Source organism: Harmonia axyridis, chromosome 3, assembly GCF_914767665.1.
Source record: "Harmonia axyridis chromosome 3, icHarAxyr1.1, whole genome shotgun sequence".
NCBI lineage: Eukaryota > Metazoa > Arthropoda > Insecta > Coleoptera > Coccinellidae > Harmonia > Harmonia axyridis.
In genome coordinates, this window is record NC_059503.1 from 23592594 (window position 1) to 23620137 (window position 27544).

The following is a 27544-nucleotide window of genomic DNA, read 5'->3' on the forward strand; positions in this document are numbered from 1 at the left end:
GGGGTTCATGTCTGGCGAATTTGCTGGCCACGATAATCTTTGAATATTCGCAATCTCTAGTGCATTTTGTACTCCTCTCGTGCGATGAGGCCTAGCATAGTCATCCATAAAAATGAAATTGGTTCCAATTTCATGTCGGAGAAGATGAATAATGGGTTCAATAATGTTTCGAACATACCTATCCCCTGTCATAGTGTCTAGAATGGGAATGAGCTGCGACCATGTATTATGTCTGTTATAGATTCTTCTTGGTATGAAACGAATTCTCTGGCCAAAGGTAGTCTTGCCTGACCCTCTCCAAACTCTGTGTCGTCGACTATTACTAACTAAAACAATTCTGGTTTCGTTCGAAAAAAGAACATTTCGCCACTGACCCAACAGCCAGTCTTTTAGCGATATGTGCGGAAATCGAAAATAGGTACGTCAAAGTCTAATTGCATTGAAAGGTTTTTTAATTCATGGTGATATTGTTTGAAACTCATTATATGTAGGTATCGAATTCATGGAATGGAGCTGACTAGGAGAAAATATGATTTTCACCATAATATTAAATTTTATGTAGTGGACGTACCTACTCTGAAAATTCATTTGGATCTGATGACCTAACTTTATGATGGCTGAAAGTTCAGCTTGAAAATTATGGCACGTGCTAACAAACTTTCAGCCTCACTCTTCCCTTAGAGAGCTTATATGAATGATTTAGGGCGGTGTGTAATCCTCAGAGGAAATATTCAACTGAATGATTTACCATTCATATGAAATGTGGTATAGGTGTACCTGATATGATTTATTTCAGCTTGATGGAATTAATTAAGATCAAATTGAATTTATTGAATAGGATGTTTCATTGATAAAAGTTTGGAGAGTCGGAGAATGTTGAGAGCTACTTCATTCATACGCCTACTGCACATGATCAAAAGGAAATTTTATACGAAGCTTGAAGTTTTCATTATATAATGATTCAAATTTTTACGGAACCGACAGTACTCAGCCCATAAGCTTAAATTATTTTTGACTCTACAGGCTAGTCCGAAAGTGGTGAAATACGATACCATCACCCAGTATTTTTAAATGGAAATGTTCCATTTCAATATTTTCCCATAATCTTCATGAAATTCTGATTTCAAAATACCCCACTTGTCATCATTTATCTGTGGTACTTTTTGACTTAAGCCACTTTTTTCGGAAAATGTCATGGTTATAATGATATAAACACAAGATCCTATCTTCTGCATATACGGATCACTCTACAGGTGATCCGAAAAGGCACTGCAATTTTTTAAAAATGACTTTGAAAAAATGTCAATATGACCATTTTTTCAAATAGCTTGCTTTGTTTTTCTTCGGTTTTATTGCGCTATGATAGAAACCCCTAAAATCTTGAATATGAAGAGGATTTGAGTGACACATTGTTTTGAAGGATTTTGAAAGTCACCAGAGAAAAAATCTGAAGGTGTCGAGTCTGGGGAGCGTGGTAGTCATTTAATAAATCCTCTCCTACCAATCCATTTCTCTCGGAAATGATCTGTAACTATTTTATTCTTTTTAGTCCTTAAAAAAGGTCAAATTAAAGGTAATCGAATCTCTTTTAAAACAAGGTGTCAATAAATCCACCTTCCGATTTAAAATTTCAAGGGTTGCTGTCATCAGGCTCACAGGGTGGTACAAATTGATTGGAGTCAATTGTAGATATAAAATGTCACCCTACAAACCAAAGTTTACCTCTTTTTGTGTTTTTTATAATGTTGCATGTGGGACGAGATATTGAGGAATTTACCTTTTCAAATTGATACACCATACAGGCTGGCCAAGAGATTGACGTCAAAAAGAAAAAACAGGTCCCTCGTTTCATGGGCTATTCGATTCACTCCCATGAAAGTAATGCGATTTTACACGGTTTTCGAGTTATGAATTTTTTATGAACTTCGACAATTTTCGACTTGACCATCTTAAAAAAGATATAAAGAAAGTACAAGACAAGAAAAATTTCACAGAAAAGTGTTGTGCTTTTTTTATATCTTTTTTAGATGGTCAAGTCGAAAATTCTCAAAGTTCATAAAAAAAAATATAACTCGTGAAAAATCGCATAACATACGAGGGGGTGATTCGAATAGCTCATGACACGAGGAACCTGTTTTTTTTTATTTTTGACGTCAATCTCTTGGCCACCCTGTATAAAGAATAACTGTTGCAAGATTCATGGAAAATTTTATGTGGATATAATAATTTAACCGAAACTTTAAAATAATCGAAGAAGAATATTGAAGGAAAATTACTCAATATATCTGTAACCATCAAACCGACGCGACGGAGTCAAAATTTTGGTTTTTTATATGAAATATTCGAGCTCGAATATTGAAATACTCAATATTTCCGTGATCAGAATGGTATGAAATAGGTGCCTACTACATCGTCAAAAAACAAGTTGAAAAAAAAAAATTCCTCTTGGACGTAATACTTCTTATGTCACTTTGTATACATTGAAATATTTCGAAAAAATTCAGATGGAGGAAACGTTGTAATAAACCTCGGTGTGTAATTTATATTTCGTTTTCGTTTAGTTCCTTTTGATAAAGGACAATTCCTGTTTTCGGGAATATTCGCGCCGCTAAAAAATTGTCCTTGGCCCTAAATTGAAACATGTAAGAGCCTTAATGTAAAAATTATCTACAGGAGCATCCGTACCCCGAGGTGGAAAATTTATTTCGTTCTATCGGTAGAAATCTAAGTTGACTTCGTTCATGAACACATTGCGGATACTCACCATGGCTCTCCTGTATAATATGCGTACATCAACGATGGGAAAAACTGATTGCACTGTCCAGGTGAGCAGATATTCGTTAGGATTTGAATAGGAAGGACTAGTGATCCTTGCAGGACCCGGTTTCCCTGACAACTCGATGAACCTTTTATCTCTACCAATTGAGTTGAACACATTGCAGCTGTAGTTTCCGAAATCTGACATTTGGATATTGCGTATCGTTAATGTGTGGGTTTGTCCATTGTGTGTCATCAGTCTTCTGTCTGTGGGTTGTAAAAGGAAGGAGTCCTGGTACCATGTTACCTAGAAGAAGACACAATATGAATTATAGAACTCCTTTTTTTTACATCAACAATTTTATGATAAGGTATTTATGCATTAAGGGTTACATTATTCAAGAAAGTACTCAGGAAGTCAGGAACTTCATGCGCCAACTGCGCCCTTGAAGACCACAGAACTGTATGTAGCATAACTGTCGCATGAATGAACGGGAGCTTAAAAGGTTTAGATTTCACATCAGTTCTTTGCATATGTTTTCATAATCTGCTTGAATTTTCTATAGTTCTGACGACGCTATGAAATTTTGCACCCAGTGAGATATTGTTATTCTATAGGGTGAGCCAAAAATATGTACCGAGCTTTCTTTGGGTGATAGTACATTGAAAAATAATATAGTTTATGGATAAAATTATGACCTAAAATGCATATTAAGGGAGATATATCCTTCCAAAGTTGATCAAATAAAAAAAAATTCTCCGAATAACTTCTGAACGTTGAATGCCACCAAATTGAAATTTTTATATTACACTTTTACATATCTGATATCATTATGAAGGGTGTTTTTATAGGGTGAGTTATGATTTTGGGACCACTTGTATGGTTATCGATGAATGAATCTACTGACATTATGTGACTACAAAAACTCGAATTTCTCGAAAACGGTTCCATTTTTATATTTGGATAAGAATACCTTTTTCATGTAATTTTCTTCGCCATCAAATGCTTCAATATTTTTCCAGAATGAATACAATGAAAGAAGTTGTGCCAAAAAAAATCATGACTCCCCCAATATCAGGGGGCCATAAGTTTATTCATTGAACAATATTTATTTTTCAATGTACTATCATCTCCAGAGAGCTCAGTACTTATTTTGACTCACTCTGTATACAGGGTGATTCACAGCGATGTCCTATTAGACGTTCATGGAAAACCAATCATACCTTTGTGCTGAAATTTTGTATATTGAGATTCGGAACAATGATCTTTCTTTCTAAAATATTCTCAGAATTATAAAACTTTCGGTTATACCGGAAACAGACTACTACTTCCTTTTTCCAAATGGCACACCCTATATATTATTGCATCATTAGATAGCTTTTTTGATGACGATTTCAGCAATATGCCATACCTTCGGTAAACACTCAACAATTCATAAGTTAAAGGGATTCTTATGAAAAAAATAGCCTTCGAATATTTTTGCAGAAACATTTTTTTTCGAAAAACTTTTTTTTCATTTTCGATTCAGCAAATATTATAAACTGTTTGCAATTTAGACCAAAAATGGACATCAGAATATCACGAACTTGGACAATTCAAATTCATCGAAACTCAAGATTTTCAAATAAGAAATATAAATATAAGTATAAAAAGAGGGGGTTACTTAAGCAAACCCTATACCTAAAAATAATTCTCAACAATCCCAACGAACGATTAACAATTTATGAAATGTCAAATTTAGTTCACTATTTTCGCTGTAATCTCATTATCGATGGATATTTTGAAGCAAAATTTGGGGTCAGATAGTACTCGATACGATCTTCAAAATTAGTTATCCCCCTACCCATATTCAAAACCAAGGGGTTGTGCTCACCCCCGTCAGGAGGTTGAAGTTACGCGTAATAAAAAAGCGGAAAAATTGTACCCCCTCGAATCAGATTTGACAGATCCGAGTTGAAGTTCCCACATTTTCATTTTGAAGTCGGAAAATCGAGCAGTTAAATTTTCGTTGAACCACCTAGTAGAGATGAACAAAAGACAAATCATTTCAGACAGAATTCATATTGCAGTACGAAATTGAACAGAGAGAGAGAAAAACTTGATAGGTAGTATAAGTATAAGACAAAGTTGACTCGATTCTCTGTTTACTATTTCCTTAGAACATTTCCATGATAAAACAGAACTACTTGCTTAATTGTTTAGTAGAATTCACCCTCCTGAACTAAAAGGCACCTATAAGTTTCACGTTTATTATCTCGCACGAACCAAATGAGAAATTTCACGACTTGCTTTAAGCGTTATACCCTTTATATAGTTCCCAGGAATTGCTATCGTTGTGGAACAATTTTCGAGATTCTATAATTGGCGGTTATACCTATTGGAAAATCTGAATTAGGTTTGTCTGGAATGTTGAAGTATGGAAGTCAGTAGGTAATTAGTGAATGTATTTAGAAATTCGTTAAGAATAAAAATTCCCATGAACATTAGCCCGCAAACGCTTTGTTTTCAAGATATAGGGTGTTTCTTGTTGTACTTTTTTAGTGAGTTAATCGAATCTTTATTAATCTTCGCTACAGAGTGGGTATAAGTACCAAACCTTCTATAATTAATTTATTCATCACAGCTTACTAGGTGGATCTTAATGATAATTTGGAATTTTCTGAGGATTACTCTAGTAATCCTCAGCTCTCTAGAGCTGTTTGAATTTTTTTCCGAAATCGATAGCACATACGCTAAAACTACAAGAAACCAAAAAGTGTAGTACTGGACAAGAGTATCATTTTACTTTTTCCTAAACTACCAGACATTCACCAAAAAATAGTTCTGAAGGAAAGAAGTGGCACTCTTCCAGAAAAAATAAAACCCTGTAGATTTGCATTCAAAATTAGCATATCACATGATAAAAACTTTAAATTGGAATATCGATGTCAATTCTAGTTGAATATCTTGTGAAGAAATGGTTCATGAGAAAAAAAATTGAACTTTAACACCTGTATCTCAAAAACAAAGCGTTTTCGGTCTCATGTTATAGGACTAAATTCTTAAAAGTTCCGAGAAATCTGTCATTTTCACCGTGTAGATACAGTCAATTCAAAACCGATATCTTCATAAATAAATTGTAATTTGAATGAAACACAATACATTGTACACCACAGCCTAGACAATTTTTTATGCGAATTACTCATTTCAATTTTTCGATAACTACAGTATTGAAATTTTGTGATGAGAATGATACAAAAAACCGAAAACAACGGGTAAGTGTATACCCATGACGAATGCAAAAATCCAAAAAGCAATGAAAGTACTCATCTTGAAAGCGATAAGAAACTCATAAACCGTAAAAGGGTCTATTTTTTTATTGCTGTGAGGATTTCAAAGGAAAGTTAAATGATGGTTGGTTCATTTTATGGAAAAATTTTCGTTCTTCGTCTTTTCGAGAATTCTGCAATTTTATATTTTGGATTTCTTGAGGGGGGTTATTACCCCAGTGTGGCATAGCGTCACACTCGGTCCCGGCGAGTTTAAGGGAACCGCCGCGCCGCGTTGCAGCAGAGTCACCTCTCCACGATGGTGTGAAAGGGTGTCTTAGTCAGAGATCGCTAGATTGTCTAACTGAAGAGTCCACCAGCTATCTCGGGACGAACCACCTAAATTCTTAGAGAGAGGGCTCGAGAAAGACTCGCTGAAAAATGATCGTAGCCCATAAAAAAGTTCGAAACAGAAAATACGAAAAATTTAGCCTGCCTATTAAGATGATAAATTTCAATCATTTCCTGTTCAATTTGTCGATTGCTCCATTTGTTCGGTATTTCATTTCGGCCCCAAATTTGGCAAAGCTTCAAATTGAATGTCAACGAGTAATATAACGTCGCAAACAGCTCGATATGTTTAACGATTTTAGCGGAACTCTCTGCTAGAGCAGAGATTCATAATAATTAGTATTTGAATCCCTTCGGATCTAATTTAACTTATAATTATGTTAGAACTCCATCTTCACTGGAAATTAATGAGTGTCTCGGATAAGTGATAAATATGATCTTGAAGAGTGTGACCTCGAGCAGCTCCGTCATGAGGGAGATCACGATTATTCAGAAGGAGTAAATGAGATTTCCTATGAATTTTTCCGAAGGGTAACACCTCGACTGAGAACTTTTTAATTGGATTCGGATTGGGAATTTCTCGGGGAAATTTCTTTTCTCATCAATTGTGATGATTCTGTTGACAAATTGATTCATCTCTAGTTCGGTATCTCGTTTCTGGGAAAGGAGATCTGTTTATCATTGAAAATATTTCAAACCAAACAGTTCAATTATTTAGCTTTTGATTTTGGTTCATCAATGGACTAGTTTTCATTTTTTTTAAGGATTAATTCTAAGAATTTCAGTAAAATGAAACAAATATGTGGAAGAATCATTGAAATATCTCTAGAAATGAAAAAGTTATGGGACTTTGAAGTTGCGCTTGGAAGAATAATATTTCATAGTACGTGTAAGTGTCGTGACGTCACACACTAGACGACTGGTATTCGCAGAGTGCTTACGAATTCATTGGTGTACAATCACTTGTGCCGTTCGCGTCGTGTTTTGTTCGTTACACGGTGGCTGAAATAACTTACTATATACATACATATAAACTACTTTTTTCTCTTTTCTCTTTTTACTTTTGACTCCTCACATAAATATGTTTTGCCATTGATAGACTTCAACAACCAGTACTCAACTACAAACTGTTTATGAAACGTTTTTTAAATAAATTATCGTTATAAGTTGAACCATGATGAAGCAAACTCAAAAGTAGATACTTACTTGAAAAGTTTAACTCCTTTTATTTCTGCACTGACATAAGATGGATTTGAAAAAAAAAACTCCATCACTGCGAATATATCTATTTTAGGCAAATTGTCACTTTGTCCTTTCACGAAGCCTTCTTCCATTATGGTGACATAAAAACAAAACTCGAGTTAAAACTACACTGTACAACTACAAACGGCGCGAGAGCCTTGGCGCGGCTAAGTATTTAAACGTAATTTATGGTGTAGCGATCACAGGCAAGAGCCGTGACGTCACAGACCAAAGACATTCCGCGCTAAAATACGTAAATTTAAATAATCTTTTTCTCAGTCATTTATTGATGGATTTTCAAAATTTTTTCACTGATTTATCAGTTTTGCTCTACATTTTAATTCTATCGTGTCAAATATAGTATTATCAACATCACTAAACTAGTCCATTGAATTGAAACCTTCAGAATCCTCACGGGTCATCGCAATTTACCAAACGATTTTTTTAACAAATCTAATGGGGAAAGCCCCAGATGATGTAGGTTAGTTTTGCTTCCGACTCTACCGAAGATAGAGGAAGTAGTGTGATCATTCTTGGGATGAAAAAACATTTCTCTTGCAAAATGCATTTCATAATTTTTTTTTCGTATCTATCTGTCGGCGTGTATGTTTCGGCATCCTAGTAACAGCTTTACCAGATACTCATTGAACATACGCAAAAATGGAATTTCCAGGATTTCCATATCTAACGTTATACCAATCCAAATTTGATGAAAGTTGGTATGGACATTTGGATCCAGTAATATGTGCTTCCATAACAATTTCAGCTCTTTCGGTATTGCTCATGAGCAAATTATTATTCTGATTTAATTTGTTAGTATACTATTCGGACTGGGACTTAACTAACTTTTTAGAAGCAAAAGTCGAGGAAGCATAGTTTTACACCAATTAGGACTTTTTTAGACCACTATGAAATCTTTCATAAGCTCAAAAATTTAAAAATTTTTAATGAACAATATTTGATATTGCTTCAAAGGAAAAAAAAAATCAGTTTTGCGTGCAATCTTGTTAACATTGTGTGGGTAAAGTAAGGTACAAAATTCTTATCACTTTTATTAAATGTTTTCAAGCAAAACGCTCGGACTGGTCAATTTTAGTTTCCAATTAACCACCTTATGGCATTAAAATTTTATTTATGGCGTCAATTTGATGGCATAAAATTTTTAAATGAGTACCCTTATTTGTTTTTGCTGATTTATTAGAGAAAATAACACATTTACTGTAAGAGTTCGAAATGAAACTTTCATGGAAGAAAATCTTGATTCGACCCAAAAAAACAAACGAAATTTAGCGTAAATGTTCAAATTATGCTCAATCAACCATTTTGCACTGACCGATAGTCTGAGGAGAATCTCCGCTCCTTCCAATGGTGTACATTGAATTTTGATTAACCTAAGATGTTTTCAAGCTATTCTATGTTTTTAGTGAAAAAATGATGAAATCAAAATATATTTTTAGTGAAAAACTTATGAAATCAAAATATAAGAATCTTGAATAACGTTGAAAGCAAAGATAATAGGACCATACCCTATAAGAAATTTTTTGTTTTGTTGTAAATTGCATGTAAAACCATCTTGTGAAATTTGGCCAGAAATAACTTGGCCACTCTGTATACATATCTAATCAATCTAATATGAATAGGAGACGTACCTCAGATGGTGGATCGGAATGCACCACACAGTCCAGCTTTGCTTCCATTCCTTCACCAGAGTTAACCCAAGAACGCAAAACACTCACTTCTGGTGGATCTGAAACAGGAAAATGCTCTTCATATTGAGTTTTAAATTAATGCGTTGACAGTACCTATAACCTATAATTAGACCTGATGAAGAGGAGGTCATATATATTACATTATTTTTTATTCATGCTATTATTTTGCCAGATTTTTCAAAATATCTCAATTCATTCAAATGAGAAAATAATTTCGCAATACAATTTGAAATCTATCATCTGAAATCAACTTTCATTGAAAAAGCTCAAGCCAATATAACTGAGATCACATACGCTCAGTTTAGCCATAGTTTAAAATCTAGTGGTTGATTTGGCTAACACAGTTTCCACAAATTTAAAACCTTTTTAAATTAACCTTCATTATCGATCAATCAATGGCAGGCATCTTGCAGTTACGTCATGATTTTGAACTTTTAAATTCTTGAAAATGCAAAAAAAATAGTATCCCTCCATTTCAATATGCTGTTGTTTACATATCTATACTTAATTGTGAACAAATTATAAACCCCTTTTGATGGTAGCAAGTATTTGTTAGAAGACAACAAGTTGTCATACCTATGAATTACTATAGATACCTATTAAAGTAAGTTTACAGACCGACAGCATTGAATTTGAGGCAGTGTTGACGCCAGCATTCAAAAACAGGGGTGGCCAAGAGGGGGCCGGATTTTTTTTGGGTTGGCCAAAGTAAAGCGAAATTATAGTTGTGCTAATTTTGTAATTATTTTAGCCTTTTTTTGTTAATTTTAATAGGGGGGCAGCAGAATTTTAGGGGTGGCTCATGCTTTTCGCAAAGTATTCATCTGTTGACAACCTTCGAGATATCTTCCATGATTGCAAGTTTCACTAATCTCTGATCAATCGATCAAAAATGAAATTATTACATTTCCTGTGAAAAGTTTCGTGAAATTCGAGTATCTATAATTTTCTCTATCCCTATATTAAATCAGAAGACATTATAGTGGTCATCGATGACCTCTATCATGTCGTTTGGAATGATAATTACACTAAAACAGTTTCATTAGTCCTGACAAAACGTCAAACCCCTATCAGATAATATCTACTCACACAATACATGAAGTCTTATCTCTCCTGAAACAGGTTGTCCGATACCATTGGAGGCAGTACACTGATACATCCCAGCATCTTGTCGTTGTACATCTCCGAGGGATAGTAGATAACCTGACTGAACTTGTAAGCCTGACGGCAATAGTCCATCCTGCAGATTGAATAATATATTAGACATTTTAGAGTATTGATTCGAATAATTGCGACTGGTCCTGTGATAAACCATAATTTTCTTCTCAGTTTTATTCTCTTTTCCCTTTTTACAATATTATAGAAGTCAAGATTTTCTTATAAAACGCGTGTATATACAATAGAATAGATGATATTTCAAATATTGAAGCATTGAAAAGTTTCAGGCCACAAATTAAAGCCTGCATATTAATTTAAATAAAAAATGTAGAAGAATAGTTTATGTTGTTGATGCTAGATTAAATTGAAAGTTCAATTTTCACCCTTGTACACTTTATAATGATATTTCTTATTGCATTCGGAGCCCTCTTGATATTCGAATTTTGCTGTGGAAACTTCCACCCTTCTTATTTTGACCATTCATAAAAAGCTCCATATCGTTAAAATGATCCTAAAGATGTTCCTCAATGCACTATTCATTTTATGAATAAGGTTGTAAAATTTTATGGGTTACTACAACGCTTTAGAAAAGTTATGGGGTCTGCATTATTGCCGAAAAATATTTCGATTCGTCTAGTCAAGAATTGTCTAAAAAGAATGCAACCGGATCTAAAATCTCTCCCAGTAAAGAAATCTTTAGTGTGTCATAAATTTAATGTATGTATTTCATGTGGTAATTTTCAGCATTTTATTGAAATACTTATAAATTATAGACGTTTGAAGTGTTACATCCTGAAGGAAAAATTTCTTCAACTTTATTTTTTGGCTATAATCTTAGTCGTAGTCTGGCATCAAGAATGGGACAATAAAATGAAAACATTTTATTAAGCAGTAATAAAGACACATCCAATAAGTGCGTCACAAGTTCTCTAATTTTGAGCTCAATATAACTCTTAATATACCATCTATGACCTAATTCAAAACCGCTCAACAAAATAAATATCAATAGAACTAGTATAACGCGAGAGAGAGGTTTCTTGAAGTTCGTTTATGTCAAAAGTTTTGGCACAAATTTTTTCATACAATTTCTTAGCTTTAAGACAATTTTCAGAACAGGTTTAATCAAATGTTTTATATTGAATGTGAAGGTCCATGGTTTCAACAAACTCAGTCTTCTGGGAAATTTCACACCAAACCTTGGATTTTGGGTATTTCTTTCTTTGACGATATTCTACACTTTTTTATCTCCAGTTCTCTGGAAATTGTATCCTTAAAAAAATCGTAACGCATTGATATTTTATTCTTAGCAATTTCGATTAACTGCTTGGCTCTATGTCCAGGTAACAGTCTAGGTATTCCACTTTTAGGAATATTATGGCATGGTAAACCTTTTGAATGAACGAGTGTTAGAACGAGCCTTCTGTTTGAGTATTAAATAAACACTATTTTCTTTAACTCACTGAATTTTTATTGAAGATAACGGAATATTTTCGTGATTAATATCATAAGGGAATTTAATCCATCTGAAAAAATCGAAAGGACACGTTGCTAAGTAATATTTCAACAAAAAACATGTTCTGGTGGAACAAAAATCCTCGTCTTCGACTTGGATTTTTGCACCTGTACGTATGCTTCTTGTACAGGATTAGAGAATAGTAAAATATACAACAAGTGGGGAAAGTTCAACTTTTCTCACGAGTGTGCAAAACCCTTGAGTGAGAATTAGTATATTGTGCAACAAGTGGGGAAAGTCCAACTTGCGTGCGGGCAAAGTGCCGTGAGAAATAATATTTTCCACAGTATGAGCAATACATAGTTTTGAAATTGAGTAAACTATGAAGAATACGCTACCTTTCATAGCAGTTGCAGGAAAAAGGACTTTCTCCACATGTTATCACTATACTTTTCCTACAACTGCACACATTTAAGTATTACAAGTAAATGGCCTTCGTTGACAGTATCTATGCATAGAAACGACTTTTCATAAGCACAATTTCATTGGACTATCCATCGCGGGGTGAGTAAAGTGTATTTCTCACTGTATGAGTAATACATGTAGGATCCAGTTATTGTGTCCTGTAACTAATTGAGATGGTCAACCGGATGCTTGGAGACCTATTAATTTCTTCAAGTGTCGAGGGCATGACACTTTCAATGAATTTACAGGGAACGAATTGTTATTGTACATAATGTAAAAAGGATGTGTTATTCTTCGAGGTGTCGAAGATATGTCAAGAGTTGTAAATCTTGAAGAGATTTATTGGGGGGTTGATAAGGTTCGAAGACAACACGGTCGTACCAGATGTGTTACATCTGTTTATCAGGTTCTAGTCCTTCTAGAATATTCAATTTGCAGGAATCCGCGAAGATCTTTGTGGGCGGTACGGCAAAGCTCTTATTGGACTAGGGGATGGTACTTTCCCCTAAGGGTGTGGCCAAGACGAAAAGAAGGGAGGTCGATATTCGAGACAGAGTAGTTCCAATCGGCAGAGACACAGTTTAACTTAAGTCGAAGACGAGTCAAGTTCAGGCGGTCAACTTAAGACGTAAGACGAAAAGACGTTTCGCGGACTAGATTAAGACGAGTCGCGAACAAGTTAAAGACGAGACGACCAAAAATTTGAAGTACGACGAAGACGTGATAATCCAAGACGTTTCGAGTAATCAACAAACGAGTTAAAGACGAAATTCAGTACCGTAGTGAGAAACTTGTAATTAAGACGTAATTAAGATCTTCTCAATACTGATTTTGTACTGTATAATTGTGGCTTTGTAAATAGGTGTAAATAATTCAAAAGAGTTTAATTAATTCAAATCCAACAAAGTCACGGAGAAAAAGACGAAAGGCCAGGTAATCGAATCATACCTCTAGACGATCGATTAACCAAGCCTACATACATAGTTCTGAACTTCCAGTAAACTATGGAATATAGGCAACTTTTCATAGCTGTAGGAAAAACTCTTATAACATCATCATACCACAAGATGAGCATAACCATAATAAAGAAGAAGAATTATATAATATTTTCCGATTACGAAAATATATCTGGGCTAGATTGAATCGGATTGTATTCAACCAATGAAATCGATTCCACTTCTAATTCTCTCAACTTCCAACCCCCTCCTACCAATTAAAGATTCCCATTCCCCAGAATACGATCGCGTCGAATGCACAATGGGTTAATTCCCTGAAATGCATAACGAAAATCCAGCGCCGATGCAGATTGCCGAGTGGTGTATCCAAACTATGAAGGGCTCCTCCGGTCCTTGTTCATCATTTCGCATATGGGGAATTATTCCGGTTCGAGCGATTCCTCCGGTACCGTAATGAGGTAACCCTGCAATTATCCGGCCGAGGGGAATCCCCGGAATTAAAGCCGTGATACGCGGTCCGGCGCCAATTGCAAGAGAGCGCGGAGAAGTAACCACTTAGGGGCTAATTTCTATCGGAGGAGATGAAGTGGGATCTAATCTCGACCGGCTTCGGTCAGTTGCCTCCCTACACTGGACTGGGATAAATACATGGGCCAAGATTGTTCGGATCTCGGAGGAATATAAGTCATAATTGAACAGGATGCGGATATCGACGTGAGATATACTTACTGACAAAGAAACTGAAACACCCAGAAGGAGCTGTTTAAATTTCAATTTTTTTGGTAACAAAGATAGTATAGCAAGGAGTGAATGATGAAATATGGAGAAAAAACGAAGGGTTTACATTTTTTTTTAAATAAATTTGTTGATAATGTGTTTGTCCACAGCAATTATCTATACACTCCCCAAAATGTCTCGGCATTGATGCAATAAGATGGTCTATTTCATCTTGAGGGATACTATCCCAAGCTGCCTGCACTTCATGTCTCAGAGCCGCCAAAGACTCTATGCTCAATGGGCGACCATGGCAAAAGATTAACATGGGTCGCTTCGAAAAAGTTTAAACTAATTCTGGCAACATGAGGTCGGGCATTATCTAGCTGAAATATTGGATTCTCGAGCCGGTTAAGGTAAGGGAGAATATATGGTTCCACTATTTCTTGAAGATAACGCAGCGCTGTCATGTTTCCTCGAATAAAGACCAAAGGTGATCTATTTGCATGTGGAATAGCCCCCCATACCATAACGCCTAATATCCGGTGTGCATGACGCTCAACATCAAACTGAGGTTCACCTCTTTCTCGCCGAGGTCGTCCAACCCTTCTTCGGCCATCATGTGCACCAAAGGAGAATCAAGATTCATCAGAAAAGACAACCTGATGACATTCCATATTCCAATGTTGAAGTTCTCTACACCACTATAATCGTTGCTGGCGATGCTCAACCGCCAGATGTAACACAAGATGAGATCGATAATGCCGCAGTCCAAAAGACCTTATCCGGCTTAAACCGTTCGGACAGTTACAGGATGGCCTTGTTCTCCTAACCACTCATCAGCCAAAGATCGAGTTGTCGCAAATCGGTCTCTATGGGCCATAAGTCTTAGTCGTCGATCCTGAACTTCATTTGTGCCATTCGACGTCTGGTGCCTAGTCTTGTTCGATTTTGGGCATTACCAAACCACGCTTGACAACATTTCATAACAGTAGTTGGATTTCTGTTCGTACAGCTAGTCATTTCTCGAAATGACAACCCCGCCTCCCGTAGAGCAATAATTCGACCTCTTTTAAATTAATTAGCTGGCAATAAATTCCGCGTACACTTGCTCTAGGCATTTAAACAACAACTTAACATCGACTTTGGATCTCCTCGAACAACTGGTTTGTTGTAAAATTTGAAAAACTTGCAAAAAATGACTACAATATTTAAGTGACGAAATTGTCTACATGAGAAAACCTTCACGTTTTTTTCTCCAAATTCAATCATTTACTCCTTGTTATACTTTCTATGTTTTACAAAAAAAAAAAAAAAATTAAATTTAAACAGCTCCTTCTGGGTGTTGCAGTTTCTTTGTCAGTTAGTATATTGGAATCTCAATTCTGGATGTATTTAATATAGAAATGAACGGTATTAAGACAAATGATAAGTACTAGAGAATTTCAGTTTCCTAATAGTATACAGGATGTGAACGTCATTCTTCCTGGTTGCCCTACGGGCAACGGAAAAACATATGCTTTAAAGCTTTCTTTTTTTTTTTGCAAATTCGGGACTTCTACAAGGCTCTGCTTGGGGACCTCTTCTTTTATTGATTATTCGAAAATTTTCAAAGAAATAACAAACTTAATTGATTGCTAGACTGCAGAATTACCTCATTTAGCTGTGTCAGTGGTGTACTGAAAATTACTTAGGGGCTAATTTATATTGGAGGAGATGAAGTGGGATCTAATCTCGACCAGCTTCGGTCAGTTGGCTCCCTACACTGGGCTGGGATAAATATGGGGGGGCAAGATTGTTCGGATCTCGGAGGAATATAGGTCATAATTGGACAGGATGCGGATATCGACGTGAGATATATTGGTATGTCAATTCTGGCTAGATTTCATATAGGGAATGAACGGTATTGAGACAAGTGATAAGTACTAGCATTTTCTAACAGTATACAGGTTGTTCTTAAATTGAAGGTGCCTACAATCCTACAAAAGAAATTAAAAGATTCCTTGAACAATTTTAAGAGTTTATCTGCGTTTTTGGAACTTTTCTCAACAGTAGCCAAAATATGTTCATGAAATAATACAGGGTGAAGTGATGAATGTTGGTTCTTTGAATGTGACCAGAGGAAGATATCTGAAGATATTAAATCTCTGGTGACCACCGAATATTTTAATTATCTGAAGTTCACAGATATCATAAAAAGGCATTTGATTGATTTGCTGTTAGAAACTGAAACTTCTGATGATTTTTATAGTTTGATAAGTGTTACGTCGTCTTTTTATCAAATAATGTCTTTAGTTGTGTTCAATTTTAATTTTTATTCGACAATTATTCTTCACAATTGAAACAAACTACTTCAAAAAAACTTATGTCAAAAACTATTTTATGTCAAAAACACTGACTCTGATCTAACTATATAAAATAATACATATAGTAAAGAGTGAAGAGCAACAATAAGAAATTTGAATGTAATGTTATATATATTTTTGAAAAAGGAAAAATTGAGCGATTCTATCTGATATAGAAATTGTTATGGTGTACATTTGAAAAACACAAGCTTATATTATAACTTCAAAACTAATGTCAATAAAAAATAAGTTATTATACCAATAGATTTTACTAAAAAAAGTGCCTGTGGGATATTTTTGTTTCATGTTAATAGCACCAATAATAAAGGAGTTAGGGGAAATGTGCATTTGACGTCATTTTACAATTTTCTCTTACAGCTTGAAAACAGTTGAATTAATGGGATTGCGGTTTTCGCCAAAATAATTCTTTCAAAAATCGAGCCCTAAAATGTGCCATTCATTTTTTTTTCTAGCTCAAAGGGGTTTTGAGATCCCCTCAATGGACAACGAATTTGGGACACCCGATATAAATGAAAATGACAGACCCATCGGATCATTTGAGGAAAATAAGTCCTATAAACATGAGCCCGCAAATGATTCGTTCTTGAGATACAGGTTGTTTCTTATAATCCTACCTTTTTGGGATGATTACAAGTTTATCGAATCTTTATTAATCATCGCTACAGATTGCGTAAATTAATAACCAAAACTTATAATTAATTTATTCATCACAGCCTACTGGATTACTAGATAATTGTTTAAAATTTTTTCTCGAAATCGGTAGCAAATCTGACAAAACTACAAGAAACCAAAAAGAGTAGTACTAGACCGAAGTTTCTTTCTACATTTTTCTAAAATACCAGTGGTCCACAAAAAAAAGTTTTGGATGAAAGTATCGTGCACTGTTCCAGAAAAAATATCATCCTGTAAATTTGCATTCAAAATTAGCACATCATATGAAAGAATGAATATTGGAATATCCATGCCAAATTTGGGTTAAATAGCTTGTGAAGGGAAGTGCAATTAGAAAAAATCAAACTTTAACACCCTGTATCTCGAAAACAATGCGTTTTCGCTTGTTTATAAAACTTTTTTTCTTAAAATGATCCGATGAATGTACAAAAACACAGATAAACTTCAATAAATGAGCAAAGCACTGACGAGAAGGAACTTTTTATGGCTCATTCATTAATGCTAATTGCGCTTTTGGATATACTTTTGAACACTTCAATTCTTATGTGAGCTCATCCCTGAATTTGAGCCTTTATATTATTTTTATACCGTTCACAATAAGTCATTCTTTTGAGTGTAGACTGATATCGTTCGATGTAATGAAAATACTTTTATACTTTTATAGGTGATGGGAATCGTGAGGTTCACAAACAAGAAATCAACTCAATTCGATCAAGTTCACAAAATAGTTAAACATTTCTGTATAACATTCTACACAATTTAATTCGATATATGGAGCAGAAGTTGAAAGCATGCTTCAGCGGATATTCAGAATCCATATCACCCAAAAAACACTATGAATAATTTCAAAGAGAGATTGAAAATTTTTCCCCAACGAATCAAACAGTTTATTATTGGAACTAATAAATCAAATTGACAATCAAAATTCAATTTGTGGTGAAGATATGAGGAAACGAATGAATATTCCGTTATTAATGCAGTATTCAATCAAATCATTTCATAGTTGATCACATTCCTGTATAATGAATGAAATTCTCGCATTAGCTGTCAGTTGCAAAATGGCGAATGCACGACAATAATAAATATTAATTATTTACTCAATCTCCATTTCGTTCCATTTGTACGCAACAAAATCATCACTGGACTAACGCATTTTTTTGAGAATATATCTTGGATGTTATCTAAAAAACATCTAATTAAACAAATAAAAATGCTTACTCTAAGATGTTCTTGTGATTCATGAGTGGACCTGAGAGAATCAACAAAATTCGAAAATTCTAAAGAACTTACTTTCTTTGTCCATTGAACAATAGGCTCAGGATTTCCACTCGCTCTGCATTCAAAGGATACTGGACCACCCCTTCGCACGGTGACTTGTCCATTAGGAGGAAGAATATGAATACTTGGAGGCACTGAAATGGACGGAGAAAATTTTTATTATGCCCATGCTCAGCATTTATGAGGAAAATAATACGTAATGTAGAATGGACATCATTATGGAAATTTTCAGGAGCGTTGTGTTATAATTTATTTCAACCCCCAATGGCAATTCTGGACAAATTGATTCGAAATGTTACGTTCTTATGAATGTAGAAGTGAATATTGAATTGGTCGAATAATACTTTTACGTAATTACCTCAAGAATGATTATGTTTGTTTAATATTATGTGAAATATTCCAACAGAAACTGAATGTATAGATAATTTAAACAAGAATTATCCAAAATTCTTGGAATTTTGTGAAATAAAGAAAAAGCACTACTTGAAGAGAGTTTATACTTTAAATAAGTAAATTTTATTACGATTCTCAGGAATAAAATTTACTTATTTAAAGTATAAACAGAGAAACAATAACTATAAGCGAAAATAAAGTGTTTCACTTTTTTTTCATATTGAAACAGAGTAATTATCAGAATCCTTTCATCATATGTTATTCTCTAAAATCATTATTGTTGTTTTTTTTTATACTGTCAGTTAGCCTATTGAACAGCACAGTCAATTTGATACTTGACACAAATAAAAAATGAAATCACAGGACGAAGAGGAACGGATGTAAAGTCTAAAAACTTATTTGGAATAGAAGAGTAATCTCCTCTCTAAATATGGTGGAATTGGGCAATCAGTACACAGTGAGCTATATTGATGGCAGTCGTTATTCATTCCGTTAAGCTCAGATTTAACCCTGCCATACAGCGAATTCACCAAGCCTGGAATTTGTAACTTCAGGTGAATAGGGGCATTTCTGCTCTCGAGGTTTTTTTCTCGTTTTCTATCTGGGCCATTCATATTTGCAGGTTCAATGCAGAAAGTTTTTATTATTCGTATCATGGTCGAGAGCGCATTTCGATTTTTCGGTTATTTCCTGTTTGAAATTATAGGAGGCTAGTAAGCTGTTCTTTTTCAGCTGGCAAAGGGTGAAATCGCGAAGAAACACTAATGGATTTATACTCAAATATTTCCTGAATGAGTATAACGGACAGAAGTTTGTCATAGAACTGAATAAAATTCGTGTATAGTAACAAGTCAAATCGCTTAGAAGATTATTTAACTGTAGGTACACTAAATAACTGTATTCTTTCTTTTACCAAAAATTCATATGTCAATGTGTGTTTTTTAATTTCTGGTTGAATTCAAAAACGTCCGTTTGGGGTAACACCGTTCAACGGAGCGCCATTACCCCTTTAGCGATTTTTTTTTCAATTTTTTTTTATAGAAATCGCCGAAGGAAGCTGAAGTAGCTTAAAGAGAAGAATATCTTTAACCTGCCAAAAAGGCAATTGAAGGAATGTCCAAAAGACAAGTTGCGAAATAATATACCATCCCATCAACCACTCTGAGAGATTAAACGGAAAATGAAAATATGAACAGCTCAAGACTAGGCTGAGGGCCAATTTTCACCTCACAGTAAAAAAATGGAATCTCGTTGACCAAGTAGAGGTGCTGAGCTCCTATAATATGAACTCAGTGTCGCAGATTTGTCTGAGCACCATTACCCAAAGTGAGGGGCAATGACACACAAACCTGTATTTTTTTATAGTTTTCCTACATTTATAGCTCAAGGATATAAACGGTTTTTGCATAAAAACCACAAAAAAGTCAGTTGCTTACTTTTTTCCTCAATATTGTTGGCTCTTGTGTCCAGTGAGACGCTACTGAACCTAAAAGTTTCAATCTAGTTAGGCCTAAATAAGCCCTTCATTACTTCAAATAACTTTACCAAATATCAACCAAATCGTTTCCAGAATATTTACGATACTTGTACCTTCCCTTTTTTTAACTTCAACACCCTGTATCTCGGAAACGAAGTAACTATGGACATATGTTCGTAGGATCCTATTTTCTTAAACTGACCTAACAAATCATCCTCTGAAGTTTCGTTCTGTCGATAGGAGTCACCCTGTATAAGTTCTAATACCAAGTACCCAATATTCAATATTTCGCAGATCCTTCAGAAAACCTATTTGTTGATATTTTTATTACCCTATCCTATTGTAGGGGATTCTTCACAATTTGAACACAATTTGTCTGAAACGAAGGTTGTGAACGAGTTAACAGGTAAAATCTCTTTGACCGATCTGCACGGAATTTACTGAGGTGAGAATTTGTTTCGAAATTAATGAAAAACAACATGAATACTACATCAAAAGATGATAAATCAAAAGTATATAAGTTAACATGTCATGATTGCCAAAAGATATACAGGGTGAATCTTTGACTTGTACATATACAGGGTGTCCGGGAAAATGTGGGAATAAATTTCAAACTACTTAACATAATTTGAAGAAAATTTGATATGTTGAATAGTAGTAAGGACCTCTTAAATACTGCCCCTAAATTTGAATGAGCTCTTTTAGTTTACCAGGGGCGGACTAGGTTGAACATTTTAATGCTTACATTAATGCTCTAATTTTTTTTGTCAGCAACAAAGTGTAATACGAAAGTTATTCAAGGAACAAAAAGTTCTAGTTTATGTTATTGAATCCGACAAATTAACAAAGACAAAGACAAACTATGCAGTTTTGGCACAGTAATGCCCGCCACTTTCGAGCGTTTGGTAGCAGGCGTTCAAGAGATTCCAGTCGGGCAGTCAAGTTCATTCTCTGATTTACAGTCGTGCGGTCGTGTCCCGAGCTGCCTGACTGTAAAATTATCCGAACGCTCGAACATGGGCGCATCGTGAGTGGCCGCCTTAAGGCACATTAAGAACCTAGTCCACCCCTGGTAAACTAAAAGAGCTAATTTAAATTTAAATGCAGTATTTTAAGAGGTCCTTACTATTGTTCATCATATTAAATATTCTTTAAATTATATTGAGTAGTTTGGGACGCTAGGAAAAAAAATGATGTGAACTTGTCATCTTGTTTTTTCATGTTTTGTTTGAATCCGATAGTTTTCCCACATTTTCCCGAACACCCAATATATTTTCCTTCACCATTTTTTCCGATTCTGCTCGCTTGAAAAGTTACAGGCCATTGAAAATCCAAAAAAAAAAATGCAATTTTAAGTATGATGAATCTATTCCGCACATAAATTCCAGAGACGTCGCTCTGACTTGACCTAAGCGCATCAGAACGTCCAGAATCCATCCAGCTACGCGATTGCTAGAAAAACGGTTACATTGAAATGCATTGGTCAGATGGAATCATCGAAACGCGACGGCTGAGGGTTTGGACGCGACGGTCGACGGACTGTCCGAGGAATCCTTAGCTTAAGCATCTTGATCCACCCTGTGAATACTTACTTACGATCTTTTCATGCGAAACTAGATTAATAGAAACATACTGAACTGGGTACATGGTTCACGGCTGAGTCCATTGGGTCTAACAAAATGACAAGTAAAAACAATAGATTGTGAAGTTTTTTGAAAGATTAAATATGATCTGTCATGAATAGTATTTTGAATTTCGTGATTTATTACTTTATGTTACTATCCTGTTTGGCAATAAGCATGAACAGTTCAGATTTGGATTTCAAAATCGTTGGTGGCGCCCCGTGTCCAATAGAAATCTCAAAATTCGCAGTTTTTCTTAATAGAGATAGGAATTTAAAATTCTGCGGTGGATCACTTATTACATTTAATATGGTTTTGACGGCAGCCCATTGTGTAGTGGATCTCCAAAGGTCCCCGCAATTGATTACTGTAGTCGCGGGAGCTCAATCCCCTGCAAGCCTTCACATACAGAAGCGTAGAGGAAAACGAATAAGCATCCCCAGAGAATACAAGAAGAAGGATAATGTAATAGATGTTGCTGTAATTGAAGTCGATGAATCATTTAATAAGTCAGCAACTGTTGGCCTTGTAAAACTACCTAAATCTAGGATTTATGAAATATGGAAAAAATGCCCCTACAGTATTGTTATGGGATGGGGTCGGCAAGAGGAATATAACCCAAAAAACCCGAATTCAGAATATGAAAAAAAACCACGGAATCCAAACTTGCAATGCGTAACTCTTCAATTATTGCCACCCTTAGATTGTAATAAGTATGTTACTAAGGGAAATTATTATATTCTCTGCGCGTGGTATAAACCAGGAGGTAAAGACTCCTGCCTAGGAGATGCTGGAGGACCAATGATATGTGATGGAACGCAAATCGGAATAGTGTCCGATGGATTTGGATGCGCCCTAAGACAGAAACCTGGGTTTTACACGAGAGTTGATGTTGTGATCGATTTCATTGGAAGTGTATTGAATGTTGAAGGAAGAAGCATCAATAATGGGGTTAATAATATCAGATCCATTAGTATTTTTCATTTATTAATTTGTATTATCATTTTATCGAAAACACTTGTTGTAATCGAAATTAGATGAAATATAATAATATCTACTGTATACTTTATTTTATGAGAAATATCGTATGGGATGATTAAAAATTCAATTTCATATTCTCCTTTTTCTTAGAGAATGAATTAATTTGTTTTTAAATTAAACAAATATAAAGTTTAAACGTGGTGGAATGAACACCGAAGACGGCGAACGCCCAAAAGAGGCTGTCACCGACGAAAAAATCAAAACAGTTCACAAAATAATTTTGAATGACCTTAAAGGGAAGTTGATCGAGATAGCAGACATTGTGAAGATATCAACTGAACGTGTACATCATATCATTCACGAATCTATTTTGCAATATCTTTAACCTTTGCTTATGCACAGTGTAATAAGGATTCCATATAATACTGGCAAAATTGATTCTCCTCTGAATAAAAGTAAAATATATTGCTTTCATAGCTGACTCGTTGTTAAAATCCCTACAAATCCTGCAAAGGAAACCCAAAGACCTACTGGCAGAAGCAATAAGAGTATCGATGTGAGCACCGAATGATAGTTTTGAGTCGAAAATCACCCCCAAATCTCTAATCTGATCCACCTTCTTCACCTCACAACCAACCAATCGATACTGAAACCCAATATTTGTACGGCTTCTAGAGAATGACATGCATGAACATTTATTTACATTCAGATCAAATTCATTTCTCTACAATAATCTGGGAACGCATCAGGACTTTCTGAACATCTACACAGTCTCTTACTGATCCTATCTCTTTGAACATCTTTAAATAGGAGGAAGTGCACAAATCTAAAACAGCTTCCTATATCGTTCAGGAATATTCAAAATAGAATGGGTCCCAAATGAGATCCCTGAGGTACCCCAGATGTAACGACAAAAGGGACCGACCTGAATCCTCTGACACTAACTAGCTGCGTTCGTTTATAAATATAGGAAGAGAACCATCTAAGGAGATCCTCATGCACACCGACCCCAGCAAGCTTAGACAAAAGTAAATTGTGATCAACCCTATCAAAAGCCTTACTGAAATCGGTGTACAGCGAATCCACCTGAAACTGGTTATCTAAAGCTCGCGAGATAAACTCAGTGTAAACTATTAAATTAGTTTCAATACCACGACCCGTGAAGAAGCCATGCTGATTCTCCAACATCGATGATTTAAGGGAGTGAAACATTACATCCAAAACAAGACTCTCAAATAATTTTGCAAAGACCGACAATTTGCTAACCCCACGATAATTCTCAACATCCCCTTTACTACCAGAGTTCTTATAGATGGGAACAAGAAGAGAAGTCTTCCAAGAATCAGGAATCATGATGAATCTATTCCGCACATAAATTCCAGAGACGTCGCTCTGACTTGACCTAACCACATCAGATTAGGACAGTCGAGTCGAGTCACATTTCTCAGCGGAACCTGCGGAACGTCCAGAATCCGTCCAGCTACGCGATTGCTAGAAAAACGGTTACATTGAAATGCATTGGTTAGATGGAATCGTCGAAACGCGACGGCTGAGGGCCTGGACGCGACGGTCGACGGACTGTCCGAGGAATCCGTAGCTTAAGCATCTTAATCCACCCCGTGATTACTTACTTACGATCTTTTCATGCGAAACTAGATTAATAGAAACATACTGAACTGGGTACATGGTTCGCGGCTGAGTCCATTGGGTCTAACAAAAAGACAAGTAACAACAATAGATTGTGAAGTTTTTTGAAAGATTAAATATGATCTGTCATGAATTGTATTTTGAATTTCGTGATTTATTACTTTATGTTACTATCCTGTTTGGCAATAAGCATGAACAGTTCAGATTTGAATTTCAAAATCGTTGGTGGCGCCCCGTGTCCAATAGAAATCTCAAAATTCGCAGTTTTTCTTAATAGAGATAGGAATTTGAAATTCTGCGGTGGATCACTTATTACATTCAAAATGGTTTTGACGGCAGCCCATTGTGTAGTGGATCTCCAAAGGTCCCCGGAATCGATTACTGTAGTCGCGGGAGCTCAATCCCCTGCAAGCCTTCACATACAGAAGCGTAGAGGAAAACGAATCAGCATCCACAGAGAATACAAGAAGAAGGATAATATAATAGATGTTGCTGTAATTGAAGTCGATGAGTCATTTAATAAGTCAGCAACTGTTGACCTTGTAAAACTACCTAAATCTAGGATTTATGAAATATGGAAAAAATGCCCCGACAGTATTGTTATGGGATGGGGTCGGCAAGAGGAATATAACCCAAAAAACCCGAATTCAGCATATGAAAAAAAACCACGGGATCCAAACTTGCAATGCGTAACTCTTCAATTATTGCCACCCTTAGATTGTAATAAGTATGTTACTAAGGGAAATTATTATATTCTCTGCGCGTGGTATAAACCAGGAGGTAAAGACTCCTGTCTAGGAGATTCTGGAGGACCAATGATATGTGATGGAACGCAAATCGGAATAGTGTCCGATGGATTTGGATGCGCCCTAAGACAGAAAGCTGGGTTTTACACGAGAGTTGATGTTGTGATCGATTTCATTGGAAGTGTATTGAATGTTGAAGGAAGAAGCATCAATAATGGGGTTAATAATATCAGATCCATCAGTATTTTTCATTTATTAATTTGTATCATCATTTTATCGAAAACACTTGTTGTAATCGAAATTAGATGAAATATGATAATATCTACTGTATACTTTATTTTATAAGAAATATCGTATGGGATCATTAAAAATTCAATTTCATATTCTCCTTTTTCTTAGAGAATGAATTAATTTGTTTTTAAATTAAACAAATATAAAGTTTAAACGTGGTGAAATGAGCACTGAAGACGGCGAACGCCCGAAAGAGGCTGTCACCGACGAAAAAATCAAAACAGTTCACAAAATAATTTTGAATGACCTTAAAGGGAAGTTGATCGAGATAGCAGACATTGTGAAGATATCAACTGAACGTGTACATCATATCATTCACGAATATTTGTACATGAGAAAGCTGTGTGCAAAATGGGTTCCGCACGAGCGCACAATCGATCAAAAGCAACAACGTTTCAATGAATCTGAGCAGTGTTTGAAGCTGGTTGAGTGCAATAAATCTGAATTTTTGCGTCGATATGTGACAATGGATGAACAACATCGCATCATCATTTTACTCCGGAGTCCAATCAACAGTCAGCTGAGTGGACTGCACATTATGAACCGAATCCAAAGCTAGGAAAACACAACAGTCAGCTGGCAAGTTTATGGCATCCGTATTCTGGGATGCGCAAGGTATAATATTTATTGATTACCTCCAAAAGGGCCAGACCATCAACAGCGATTATTATACATATAGCGTTATTGGATCCTGTAAAGGATGAAATCGTTAAAAATGGCTCCATTTGGAGAAAAGAAGGTGCTGTTTCATCAAGACAATGCGCCGCGTCACAAATCAATGAAAACAATGGCAAAATTGCATGAATTGGGCTTCGAATTGCATCTGCATCCACTGTAGTCGCCAGATCTGGCCTCCAGCGACTTTTCCCTGTTTTCAGACCTCGAAAGAATCCTCGCTGGAAAGAAATTTAGCGCCAATGAAGAAGTAATCGCCGAAAGTGAGGCCTATTTTGAAGCGAAAGACAAATCGTACTACAAAAATTTTATCGAAAATTTGGAAGGTTTGTATAATCGCTGTATCGCCCTCGAAGGCAACTATGTTGAATAATAAAATCGAATTTTGCCAAAAAAATGTGTTTTACTATAGTAGACCGAGGACTTTTCAATTGGCCTGTTAGGTCCGATATGTTATGGCTGATATCGCCTCGCCAAATTTGAAAATCGGAGCTTCCAGACCAGCTCTCCCCTTCTACAGTTACAAACTGGGCTAGTGGGTAGAATTCATATATTAAATAAACAGGGCGGTCAATAGGGACGAAAATTGCACTTTTCCCCAATCAGCAGGGTATCAAACGAGAGTCATCCCTGACACACGGGGCGAACGCGAACATCCAGCGTGAAATTTGCATAAACGGCATTAGTCGGGTTTTTTTGGTGCTACTCTTTACACAGGGCGTTTGAGGTTGGTCCTCTGCGGCCGCATGAATATTTATGCCCACCCCGTTCTACTTGATTGCAAGTTTAAAATGCAAAACAGTCAATTTGCATTCATTAAAAGCGGGAGTTTTGTTGTGTTGCTTCGTTTCTCTCCCGGCCATTCCTCTTCGTCTTTCCGCGAACACGTTGAGGGTAGAACTTCGAGCGCCCTGATGCTTGTTTTTGATGTTCACTAGGGCGTTCACTTTAATTTGCATGCATTATAACTTGATTCCGATCGAGAGCTAGGCGCCTAATGTTTCGTTACGTCGATGGCGTTTATGCCTTAATTCCGCCTCGCAGATGGCGCTCTGCATTGTTTTGACGCAGCGAAAAATGGCTGTGTTGGCGTTCACGTCTTTGTTTTGGAAACTGTGACAATTGGTGTACAACTTTGCTTCCAACGTTTTGCAATAGATGGCTGTAGCGGTGAGTGGTAGTCGCAATAAAAAGATCGTAGATGTCATACAATATTTTCTCTAATTCCATGGTTATTCCGTTCATTCTTCCACATCTTGTAGAACAAAATCGTGCGAGAATATATCAGAAACGCACAGTTTTCATGGTTATATTTTATTATTCTATGTTGTTACTCCGAACA

At 35.7% G+C, this 27544-nt stretch overlaps 3 protein-coding genes across 3 annotated transcripts in view; 2 read left to right on the forward strand and 1 right to left on the reverse strand.

Annotated features, from left to right (window-relative positions):
• LOC123675620 (MAM domain-containing glycosylphosphatidylinositol anchor protein 2-like) overlaps positions 1 to 27544 on the reverse strand; it is a 158888-nt gene that overhangs the window by 1739 nt on the left and 129605 nt on the right. Inside the window, exons 4-7 of the mRNA XM_045611053.1 lie at positions 18383 to 18504; positions 10398 to 10548; positions 9249 to 9346; positions 2765 to 3064 (exon numbers count right to left, since the gene is read on the reverse strand). Coding sequence (XP_045467009.1) covers positions 2765 to 3064; positions 9249 to 9346; positions 10398 to 10548; positions 18383 to 18504 — 671 coding nt within the window. The remainder of the gene's footprint in view (positions 1 to 2764; positions 3065 to 9248; positions 9347 to 10397; positions 10549 to 18382; positions 18505 to 27544) is intronic.
• On the forward strand, positions 21954 to 22924 carry LOC123675623 (anionic trypsin-2-like). Its single transcript, XM_045611055.1, has one exon. It carries the CDS (start codon positions 21977 to 21979, stop codon positions 22901 to 22903), a length of 927 nt encoding a protein of 308 aa, XP_045467011.1. The 5' UTR covers positions 21954 to 21976; the 3' UTR covers positions 22904 to 22924.
• Positions 24603 to 25564, forward strand: LOC123675621 (trypsin-like). Its single transcript, XM_045611054.1, has one exon. It carries the CDS (start codon positions 24619 to 24621, stop codon positions 25543 to 25545), a length of 927 nt encoding a protein of 308 aa, XP_045467010.1. The 5' UTR covers positions 24603 to 24618; the 3' UTR covers positions 25546 to 25564.